General features: G+C 39.1%; 1 protein-coding gene across 1 annotated transcript in view; it reads right to left on the bottom strand.

Moving 5' to 3' along the window:
• VPS13B (vacuolar protein sorting 13 homolog B) overlaps positions 1–12,481 on the bottom strand; it is a 1,252,356-nt gene that overhangs the window by 643,457 nt on the left and 596,418 nt on the right. Inside the window, 1 exon segment of the mRNA XM_040354774.1 lies at positions 11,574–11,808. Coding sequence (XP_040210708.1) covers positions 11,574–11,808 — 235 coding nt within the window.

Raw genomic sequence — 12,481 nt, 5'->3', positions numbered from 1 at the left:
GGATTTAGCCTATCGTAACAAGGGAAAATTTCTTCCTTTATAGAGAAGATTGAATTGCCGGATTCTGAAATCAGATGCAATGTTGAAGCGGCTACTTGCTTATCATCTGTCCATCTAGACTGAGCCTTCTCATCACACGGGACAGTTCTTATGTCTTAAGCTCAAAGCCAGCTCAGTACTTTTTACAGTCACATTTCAAAGAAAATCAGACACAAGCCTGACTCCTGGGTGTGAAAGGAAACAAATTTTCTCATATGTGATTTTAATAGTAAAGATTTCCTTTGATCTTCCGGGTACAGAGAATAAAGGGACACAGGAAAATCTGGGCACCTTACACAGGATATGGAGATAGCAGAGGTAATTGGAAACATAATCATGTCACCTGGGAGTTAAGTGGTCGCAGAAAGTTTGGATTTCCACATTTACACACAAAGGAACGTGAACAGGCTTATATACTACACACGGGGGGAGTAGCATAAGTAACTCAGCCCTGATGTCCTGGAATTGGAAAACTTAAAATGAACCTGTCTAAATGGAAATTTGGGAGTTACCACTGGTGACTTGATTTTAAGGCTTCATTTCCATGGACGTTTTTACAGCCACTTTTTTTAGCCTTTTTTACAGCTTAAAAACACCGGTCCATTTTTTTTTTTATATATATATTTCTCTTTTGAGCTGGAGCTCAAAAACGCAGCGTTAGCGTTTTTGCCCAGTTTTTTTTTGCGTTTTTGAGCGTTTAACGTCTGGCGTTTTTACAGCTTTAAGGCTGGAGCTTCAGAACGCACTGGTCCTGTTTTTTTTTTGCAGCTTAAAAACAGCTCAGCCATCTACAGCTCAAAAACGTCATGGTGGGCATGAGGCCATAGACTAACATAGAGAGATTTTTTTAAGCTGCAAAAAAAAGCTCAGAAAAGTGGCTGTAAAAACGTCCATGGAAATCAAGCCTAAAGGTGAAAGCTTTCCCCTGCCTTCCTCATCTTGGATGGTGTTTTATTGACCCTTAGCAAATATGTGTATATTAGTTGGGCAACAACTGTTATAAACATGCTTGGTCCTGGTCACTGACTCACCAAGTAGTGATACAAAGATTGATACATGTACTGCAGGGTCTATTTACAGAGCAGGGAGTGCAACTTTCACCAAACATTCACTAGTGGTGACTCAATCACTGTCATTTAAAACACATCCACCTGCAGTGAATGTTTGGTGAATGTCACCTTTACAGTTTTAGAAGTATGCCTCTTTATGTCCATATGTGGATATTGAACCATAACACTTATATCAGCTCATTAGTCATCCCATCCAAAAACAAGGTGATTTAAGGTCAAGCACATATCCATACAACATCCATACACAGGTTAGCATACACAGATATTTTGGACAACTCGGCCACAATCCTTAAGACATGGTCTGACAGGTTTAGTGTGAAATAAGTTAAGTGGCTTGCACAGAGCCCCGATCCAAGCCCTACTGAGCAACTTTGGGATGAATTGCAAACCAGGTTTTATTGTCCAACATCAGTAACTGTCCTCTCAAATGGGCACAACATCTACAGACACACAATCTTATGAAAACTCTTTCCAGAAGCTGTTATAGCCACAAAGAGGAGTGGGGTGGAGGGAAAATCCAAACATTAGGCTGTATAGTATACCTTTAAAAAACAGTATGTGATAGCAGCTGATATTTTAATCATTGCCAAGTTTCTTTAAAATAATATTTTCACCACTGCCAACATATAAAATGACATATAAAAAAAACATTAGATAATTTATCAGATAATATAGGGGGGCTACACAGAACTACTTTTTGTCCAATATCAAAGAATTTATAATTGGAGTAATATTTCAGATGATAGCAGAGCAATACGGATGAAGCGGTCTATATTGCTTTGGCATTTGGAGCTGGTGGATGTTAAGAGACCTACCTTCTGTTTGAGGATGCTTCACAGATGCTCAATAGGGTTTAGGTCTGGAGACATGCTTGGCCAGTCCATCACCATTACCCTCAGCTTCTTTAGCAAGGCAGAGGTCATCTTGGAGCTGTGTTTGGGGGTCGTTATTTTGGAGTACCGCCCTGCGGCCCAGTCTCCGATTGGAGGGGATCATGCTCTGCTTCAGTATGTCACAGTACATTTTGGCATGCATGGTTCCCTCAATGAACTGAAGCTGGCTTTCTTGTGCATCATCTTTAGAAGAGGCTTCCTTCTGGGACTATAGCCATGCAGACCAATTTGATGCAGTGTGTGGTGTATATTCTGATCAATGACAGGCTGACTGCCCACCCCTTCAAGCTCTGCAGCAATGCTGGCAGCATTCATACGTCTACTCCCCAAAGACAACCTCTGAATATGATGCTGAGCATGTGTACTGAACTGCTTTGGTCGAACATGGCAAGGCCTGTTCTGAATGAAACCTGTCCTGTTAAATCACTGTATTTATGTAGAGCGACAATTCATTTTTTTCAGATCCTCAGAGAGTTCTTTGCCATGAGTTGCCATGTTAAACTTCCAGTGATCAGTATGAGAGAGTGAGAGCGATAACCCCAAATTTAACACACCTGCTACTCATTCACCTGAGACCTTGTAACATTAACAAGTCACATGACACCGGGGAGGGAAAGTTGCTAATCGGGCCCAATTTGCACATTTTCACTTGGGGGTGTACTCACTTTTGTTGCCAGCAGTTTAGAAATTAATGGCTGTGTGTCATAGGTGTGCCCAGCCTATTGCAAGTTTAAACAAACATGCGTATGGTAGTGTCAGGCCTCGTACACAGGACCGGACATGTCCGCTTAAACTGGTCCGCCGACCAGTTTCAGCGGACAGATCCGATGGTGTGTACAGGCTAGCGGACAGATTTCCAGCGGACAAATGTTTCTTAGCATGCTAAGAAACATGTCCGCTGGAAAGCTGTCCGGCGGACATGTCCGCTGGTTAGTACGTCTAACCAGTGGACCGAAATCCTGTGCATGCGTCGAATTGATTTGACGCATGCGTGGAAGCATTGAACTCGCGCGAGAGAGAATGTCGGTGTCTTCTACGTCACCACGTTCTATGTCCGCGCGGATTTCGGTTTGATGGTGTGTACAGCCATCAGACCGAAATCTCCGAGCGGACATGTCCGATGAAAACGGTCCGCGGACCGTTTTCATTGGACATGTCCGCTGGTGTGTACGAGGCCACAGTGAAGCAGTGGACCGTGTCGGTAGTTTTCATTTTCATTATTTAATTTTTTTTTTTAAATAGTTTTATATTACAATTTTTTTAGGAGCTTTTGTGAAATATAAGGGGTCTGATTAAGGTGTTCCTAGGCACGCCTATGATGTGTGTTGAGTTATTTTGAATGGCCACCACATTTATACTGTTATAAAAGCTGTACACTCACTATTTTACATTGTAGCAAAGTGTCATTTCATTAGTGTTGTCACATGAAAAGATATAATAAAATATTTACAAAAATGTGAGGGGTGTACTCACTTTTGTAAGATGCTGTACATCTGTCTCCCAAAAAATTATACACAATTCATTTGGGTACACTGATGCATGATAGATCAACTGTCAGTGGCACTATCACAGCACTGAAAAAAATTCTGGTAATTAAGGGGTATTACAAACTTGTACTCAATGGTTAAAGAATACTACCTAACACAAAAACTGTTAAATGTATGTTTTGAAGCCCTTGCATACATTTTCTACAGTATGCATTTCCATAAACAAATGGCATGACTTCTTTATTTTCAGTAACAAGATGTCTGAGTGTGAAGACAATCACAGTGGAAGCAATGTATATAAGTTATAGGATAACAATGAGCATGGTAAGGCCCAGTGTCCTTAGTAAGGCTTCATGCACACTCATTCATTGTAATGCCGTGTACACACGATCATTTTTCGGCATGCAATTTTTTTTTTTCGTTTTTTAGCATGTCCAAAAAACGAAGTTTTTCCAACTTCTTCATTAAAAACGACGTTGCCCACACACCATCGTTTTTAAAAAATGATTAACAAAGCGCAGTGACGTACAAGACGTACAACGGCACTCTAAAGGGGAAGTTCTATTCGCCTTGGGGCTGCTTTAGCTGATTCCTTGTTAGTAAAAGACGATTTGCGCTTTTCTGTCTGTTACAGCGTGATGAATGTGCTTACTCCATTATGAACTGTAGTTTTACCAGAACAAGCGCTCCCATCTCATAACTTGCTTCTGAGCATGCGCGGGTTTAAAATGTTGTTTTAGCCCACAGACAATCATGTTTTACAACCCGAAAAACGACATTGTTTAAAACAACGTTAAGAAATGCAGCATGTTCGAAAATAAAATTGTCGTTTTTCAGAACCTGAAAAATGATGTGTAGCCCACACACAATCATTTTAAATAACGTTTTTCAAAAATAATGTTTTTTTCATGCCGAAAAATGATCGTGTGTACGCAGCATAAAGGTTGTTTCCTTTGACAAGAGAAAATCATAAACTCACCTAAGCTGCTTTTAAAATGGTTTGGCAGCATTTAGAGTTTGGGAGTTTATTGAGATCATTGTTCAGAATTTTATTTTATTCTGGCCATGAAAATCAATAAATGCTGAAGTGCTAAACATGCCTAGCAATTAGGGCCAGTTCACACCAGATGCAGTTCTGTACAGTTTTGTGTGCATTATTTCTGCACTAAAAATACATGCACAGTGTTTTCCATGTATTCCAATGGCTCTAGCTAGCTCTAGTTCACACCATGCAGTCAGTTTCTGGTCAGTTTTCAGTGCAGAAACTGACTGCATGGTGTGAACTAGAGCCATTGGAATACATGGAAAACACAGTGCATGCATTTTGTGCAGAAAAAAAGCACACAGAACTGAACGAAACTGCGTCTGGTGTGAACTGGCCCTTAGGCCAATTTGTCATTTTTATGCCCAAAAGCTCCTCTCCTGAATGCAATTCGTCTGCATTCAGAAGAGGAGCTTTGACAGCCTCTAAACTCTGTTGCTCCTAAAGGATCACTAAAGGAAAAAAAATGTTTAGCTAAATAGCTTCCTTTACCTTACTGCAGTACTGGTTTCATGTCCTCATTGTTCGTTTTTGCTTTGAAGTTGCTGTAATTCTGCTGTGATCTCCACACTTCCTGCTTGTCTGGCTCCTTATGAAAAATCTCATGGCAGCTTTTTACTGTAGTCCAAGCTGTGTGTCTAAAACTCCTCAGAACCAATCAGATTCATTTTAAAAACAAAACACTGCCCTGGATTTGTTTGTGTTTGTTCTGTGGGTCTCTTTACTTTACAGAAACATGAAACCAGTTTAAAAACGAAAGTGAAACTGTAGGCACATTATATGATTGAATTTAATCTATTTTTAATCATTTTTAAAAGGAATCAGTTAACTTGTATGTCTATACCCTGTAAACAGTCATTTCAGCAAAACATTTTTTTTCCTTTAGTGACCCTTTAACTCTTGTAAAAGCCTGTGTGTACAGGAACAAATAGGCTTTTATTGAGTCGAGTTCCTAAACATGAGTTTCGGAGTAGCAGAGTACATAAGGCCTAAAGGATCTGCACATGTGCAGCTTTCGGTTGAGTATAAACAAGTAATTATTATATTGTTACATGACACCACTGTATCTGCCCATCAATCCTCACACATCAACAACAAAAGATTTGTTTTTCTTCCCTTAGGCTGGATTCACACCTATGCATTTTTAGTGCTTTTTGCATTTTGCAGATTTGTACTACAGAACGTGTTCCATAGGAAAGCATTGTAAATGGACTGTAGTGCAAATCTGCAAAAAGCACTAAAAATGCATAGGTGTGAATCCAGCCGCAGCTCTTGTTTTCTGCACTGGAAACTGACCGGAAACTGACTGCATGGTGTGAACTAGAGCCATTGGGATACATGAAAAACACTGTGCATGCATTTTTAGTGCAGAACAAATGCACATGATGCTGCTTCTTCATCTGAACAGTGCATGTCAGGAGATCTCTATATACGCTTTAATGTATGGTTTGCACATAAATTGAAAATTGCAGGAAACTTCCCATTCCCCTTGTGCAATGTGCCAACATTTAGCCCTAACCTAACTGCTCTCACATCTAACACAATCAAAATGACAGAAGGGCCGTTTAGCCTTCATGTATGGGTAGTGTTAGGGACATTAGACAGGACAGGAAGTTATGTGAAGATACTTTGTCTAAAGAATGTTGTACAGTAGATGAAAATAATTTATTTTAATACTGCTAAATACATAATGAACATAGATCACCTTATATTGTTTACTTCGAGTTCATGGTTACAATCTAGCAATGACAGCCATATGGAGCTTCTATACCAAACCGTGTTTTTAATTTACTGGACATAATTTCTTTCAATTTCATTCTTTGATGCAGCCAAACTTCCCGTCCATTCTCTGATTGGGAAACATTTTGATTAATTCCATTGATTTGCAATTCACAGCCTCTTCCACTTATATGCTTAATTTACCTCAGAATCCAGTAGCATGACCACTAATTCAATTATCTCTCACATTTCATGTTTGCTGGGAAATGTGCAGTAGACTTATTACAATCTGCTTTACATTCCCTTTTCAGACTTCATGTTTAATTTTACCCTTTTTAGTTAATTTTCCTGCTTCTATCATGGCATCCCACCACGTACAGTATAGGTGACATATTAACCGGTTAAGCCCCGGATCATTTTGTTGCTAAAAGCCCAGGCTAGATTTTGCGATTCGGCACTGCGTCGCTTTAACAGACAATTGCACGGTCATGCGACGTGGCTCCCAAACAAAATTGGCGTCCTTTTTTCCCCACAAATAGAGCTTTCTTTTGGTGGTATTTGATCACCTCTGCGGTTTTTATTTTTTGCGCTATAAACAAAAATAGAGCGTCAATTTTGAAAAAAATGCAATATTTTTTTACTTTTTGCTATAATAAATATCCCCCAAAACATATATATATAAAAAAAATTTCCCTCAGTTTAGGCCGATACGTATTCTTCTACCTATTTTTGGTAAAAAAAAAATCACAATAAGTGTTTATCGATTGGTTTGCGCAATTTATAGCGTTTACAAAATAGGGGATAGTTTTTTTGCATTTTTATTATTATTTTTTTTACTGTGATCACAGTTCAAGAGAATAAAGCAGCCATGAGGATCTAAAAATGAGCATTCAACACATATGGCAGAGGAACGTTTGAAGAGAATAGCCACTCCGGAGGGATCAGAGGCAACACACGTGGTAGGAAAGTGGTTGCAAATTTGAATGAACCATCAACCTTAAAGTGTGTCTCTTGAACCATGATCACGTCAGCATTAAAGGACCTGAACTCCTTTAACGCCAGCCAACGTTTACGGATGGAGCCCAGGCCCTTAAGATTGTAAGAAAGTATACTAATAGCCATTGCTAAAGATTGTAAGCATATCTCATATTACATACAAAAAAACATATATTCAGCAGAGATTATGATGTAGAAAAACTGATGATTATAATAACAAGTGATGATTAAAATCTAACAGGTGATCCTTGCCTTTATCTACTGCCTATTATATTCTAGGGAGGTAAACCCATAGCCAGATATTGTTGGATGGTACACCAGTCCACTTTGACAATGATAACAACAGCAACCATTTAAACAACTCAAGTTGGGTGCCATCACTGACCAGGTGGTCCTGCCAACTTAGGAAAAAACTTTTGTGGCGTATACATAAATACTGTACATACAATGCAATCACTTGCATGGCAAATGCATTTATAATAAAATGTTCGATATATTTAAAAAGGTGTCTGTGTGCATGAGCCCTGTATCATTAGTTCCAGTAGTTGAGCTATAGTTATATTCTTGAGTAAGAGCACATGTTTGTGGCATTACAGGTATATTCATTGTCCAGCCTACGCTTACAGGTATTAAGTTTGTTTTCTGTTCCAGTTAATGAATTCCACCCGGGTGAGATAAAAAACTTCTAAGAGCAGAAAAGGCCAGAGGGTCGAAATATGGTGTGAGATATACAATCAACTGACAGGAGAGGTAACTGAGTGATCTTTATCTACTGTCTATCATCACTTAGGGCTCATTACATCATGCATTACATAAAACTCATAGCACAGGAAAAAAAGATTTGAAACTCTAGAATTTACAACATGCTCAGTATGTTTTCGAAATTTGACACCATTAAATTAAATCTGCAAAAAAGTAAATTTTATCAAACCAGCACAACCACCTTCCGGTGTGTCCTAGGAGACCCTGATACAGGGCCATTAATATGCAAATGGAAATCTTCAAGCTTCTCAGTTAAAGATTTGGTATATAACTCAACAAATTGTAATAAATGTAATTATTTATTCTTTATGACAGCCTTATTCTGAACTTACATAAACCCAGAACCTCAGGTTTATAGAGCAGTTTCAGTACTAACCAATATAAGGACCTAGACCTGAATGCTGGTTGAGTGCACTGATAAGACAAATAAGTGTGTGTGGTGTCTATATTTCCTCAAAAACAAGCACTCAAATTTAAAAAGGGAAATGACAGTTGTAGAAAAAAAAAGTCTGATTATGATTGTTTTTTGTGAGGCAGTACATATGGCTCTTATTAAACTTTAATAAATTAAACCTTTTGCCAGGGTCGGGACAAGGGGTGGGTAGGAGGGGAAGCTGCCCTGGGCACTGTGGCATTATGCAAGGGGGCACTGTGAGGATATTGGGGGGTTGTGTTAAAAGGGGGGATTTGGGGGCAGAAGGGATTGTTATAGGAAGGGGAATCTTGGTAAAACTGCTGGGATTGGTGATTATGGGGGATATGTGTTGGGATGGGAGAAGAGGATTTGTGCTAGAAGGGGAAGGGGGGGGGGTTGTTGTGCTATAAAAGGTGATATGGTGGGGGTGTGGGTATTTGGGCTAGTAAGGATGATTAGGGGATGGAGGATTGGGGGGTGTACTCAGAGGGGAAATTTGAGGGGTAGAAGATTCCTGCTAGGAGTGGTGATTTTTTTGGGTGGGGATATATGTGTTGGGGGGCAAAGAATTGTGCTAGGAGATGGATTTGAGGAGGGGGACAGATTTGTCCTGGAAGGAGGGGAATTTATGCTTAGGAGGTAAGCATGTGAATTTGTGTTCAATAATTCTTTTTGGCATGTTTTCCCTGAGCTCTAGATGACCTTGTCCCGGCACTGCCTCTTGCCCTAATAGTAGTATAGGGCTTCCTTATAAGGAAATTATGTATTAAGACTAGAAATCATAAGCTGTTGCCCTATGATAGTGGTATCCAAACTGCAGTCCAATACTTGTCTTTATCCAGCCCTTGATACACTATTGCTCCCATTGATTTGAGGCACTGTTCCTCACACTGACACCAATGATTGGGCATACATTTAGTTTGATGATGCCTACAATGGGGCACAATTCCTCCTACAAATACCAATGATGAAGTATTGTTTACTTCAAATGACTCTGAGGCATGTTCTATTCCCACTGGCCACAGATAAGCCCCCCCCCCACTCCCAAATTCTGAAGAAAAGTAAACTGGTCCTTTGTTTAGAAAGGTCGGACACACCTGCCCTATGAAGGAAATTAATGTATTATACAGTGCCTTGCGAAAGTATTCGGCCCCCTTGAACTTTGTGTACTTTTGCCACATTTCAGGCTTCAAACATAAAGATATAAAACTGTAATTTTTTTTTTGAAGAATCAACAAGTGGGACACAATTATGAAGTGGAATGAAATTTATTGGATATTTCAAACTTTTTTGACAAATAAAAAACAGAAAAATTGGGCGTGCAAAATTATTCAGCCCCCTTAAGTTAATACTTTGTAGCACCACCTTTTGCTGCAATTACAGCTGTAAGTCGCTTGGGGTTGATTTTAGTTTCATCTGACCAGAGCACCTTCCACATGTTTGGTGTGTCTCCCAGGTGGCTTGTGGCAAACTTTAAACGACACTTTGTATGGATATCTTTAAGAAATGGCTTTCTTCTTGCCACTCTTCCATAAAGGCCAGATTTGTGCAGTATACAACTGATTGTTGTCCTATGGACAGAGTCTTCCACCGCAGCTGTAGATCTCTGCAGTTCATCCAGAGTGATCATGGGTCTCTTGGCTGCATCTCTGATCAGTCTTCTCCTTGTATGAGCTGAAAGTTTAGAGGGACAGCCAGGTCTTCATAGATTTGCAGTGGTCCGATACTCCTTCCATTTCAATATTATCGCTTGCACAGTGCTCCTTGGGATGTTTAAAGCTTGGGAAATCTTTTTGTATCCAAATCCGGCTTTAAACTTCTCCACAACAGTATCTCGAACCTGCCCGGTATGTTCCTTGTTCTTCATGATGCTCTCTGCGCTTTAAACGGACCTCTGAGACTATCACAGTGCAGGTGCATTTATACGGAGACTTGATTACACACAGGTGGATTCTATTTATCATCATTAGTCATTTAGGTCAACATTGGATCATTCAGAGATCCTCACTGAACTTCTGGAGAGAGTTTGCTGCACTGAAAGTAAAGGGGCTGAATATTTGCACGCCCAATTTTTCAGTTTTTTATTTGTTAAAAAGGTTTGAAATATGCAATAAATTTTGTTCCACTTCATGATTGTGTCCCACCTGTTGTTGATTCTTCAAAATAGTTTTATATCTTTATGTTTGAAGCCTGAAATTTGGCAAAAGGTTGCAAAGTTCAAGGGGGCCGAATACTTTCGCAAGGCACTGTATACTTAGAAAATGAACTAGGAATACAAATGTTAGTTATGGTAAATGGCTCAAGTTATCTTAATTCTAATTTTGATACATGAGCTTTAAGTCGTGACTCCTTAAAGGAGGAATACAACAGAAGGTGTAAGCATCAGGGTAATGGAACATTGTTTTTTATTCAAAGTGTATTCTAGAACTTTTAGCTTTCTTATTAAGATGAAAGCAAGGCTAAAAATAATAGGTACACAGTATGATAAAAGTAATTTATCAACTGCCCAATTTTTCAGGGAATGTTTATTTTTTTAGGGAGCTAATCCTAGTTTACATGTCCTGGGAACCAAAAACTGGGATCATATTTTAGGCTCTAGCCTTTTCCACATTTTTCCCTAAAGCTTTAGCAGATCACTGATTGGTTTATTAAACATCGCCAACTCAACTCAAAGCCGTTGTTGTCTTGTCCAAGTTATGGGAAACCAGAAACATTCACATAAAATAAAGATGTGTGTGTCGTACAAGGCAAGGCTTTTGTACACCAAAGCTTTAGAACATGCCCCATGTGTTTTTGTTTTAAAAAATAAAATACAGCTAATGCAAGAACTACATTATACTAATTCCAACAATACTGTTGCCAGCTTCAGCAGCTAATTTTTTTTCTTTCAATTAAGCTACAAAAACCATGCCACACTAGTGGTCTGCATCTGAACAGATGTATAATAACCAGCTGCAGTGGGAATTGTGAATACAGCTCCAATCAGCTATCAACAATAAGAAAAAATATTTGTAGCCTCTAAAAAATTGTTTGACGTGGCCTTAAAATCTTGCCAGGCTATTTCTGCCTAGAGTCATACATTGTCAAGGTGTGGGATAGTAATCTACACAGTTTTTTTTTCTTCTGCATTGTAAAGATAATGCACCTTACCTTCCTCCACTATGGGTCTTGGTACCACAAATGGGATCTCCTGAATTGGTTCCATGTATTTGTGTCCGGTACTCATTATCTTGATTTGTGGCAAGCAGACAACAAGGGTCCCGGGCATTGAGGTCTGCCCATGGTACCAGCTTCTAACCGTACCTGGGATGTCACTAGACACAATGGTGCTGGGTGATGGTAGACTGTCATTGGGTAAGAAAATGCAGCATGACTGGATCTCAACCTGAAACAAAAATAGAGTGAAGGGTGAATTTAGAAATTGTTCAGCATCCCTTAATTTTAACATCTCTTGATTTTCCCAATAATAAGAGCTTTTAATTTTCTTGAAAAAAATAAACGAAAAAAAAAATGTGTTTAGATTGTTTTATACTTCCCCCCATATACTTGTCATTTAAAATAAAGTAAACTGGCATTGTAGGAGTCCCTTTAACAGAAAATGTTGTTACTGTTTGCCTGGTGGTCATGTTGATCTTTCGTGTTTTTTGAGCCACTGACTGAGAACTAGTGAAGTCAGTACTCCTGAGCTTCATGCTTTTTTCAGGTCACTAAATACAAATATTGAAAAAAATAGATCTGCAGGACAGTCAGGCAAAAAGTACTTTCAGAATAAATAAGTAAACAATTACAGTTTCTCTTCATTTTGCTTTCCTTTTAACTGCCCATAGACCTACAAAGCTGGTCAAATATGTATATACAATCAGACAGCCCTCAAGCACAAGAAGTGGGAGGTGGATATATAAACTGGAAGCTTGGCAGAAAGTGCCAATTCACATAAATAGCAAAAGCAGATCCAGGAGATAATTTAAAGAACCTTAATGGAACCAATGGTAATTGATACTGGTTGTTTTATTCTGCATGTCAACCTGTTTCTGTAGTGTAAACCTGCATAAGAGATT

The sequence above is a fragment of the Rana temporaria genome, chromosome 5 (assembly GCF_905171775.1).
Source record: "Rana temporaria chromosome 5, aRanTem1.1, whole genome shotgun sequence".
Taxonomy (NCBI): domain Eukaryota; kingdom Metazoa; phylum Chordata; class Amphibia; order Anura; family Ranidae; genus Rana; species Rana temporaria.
This window is presented reverse-complemented; position numbering and strand designations above follow the sequence as displayed.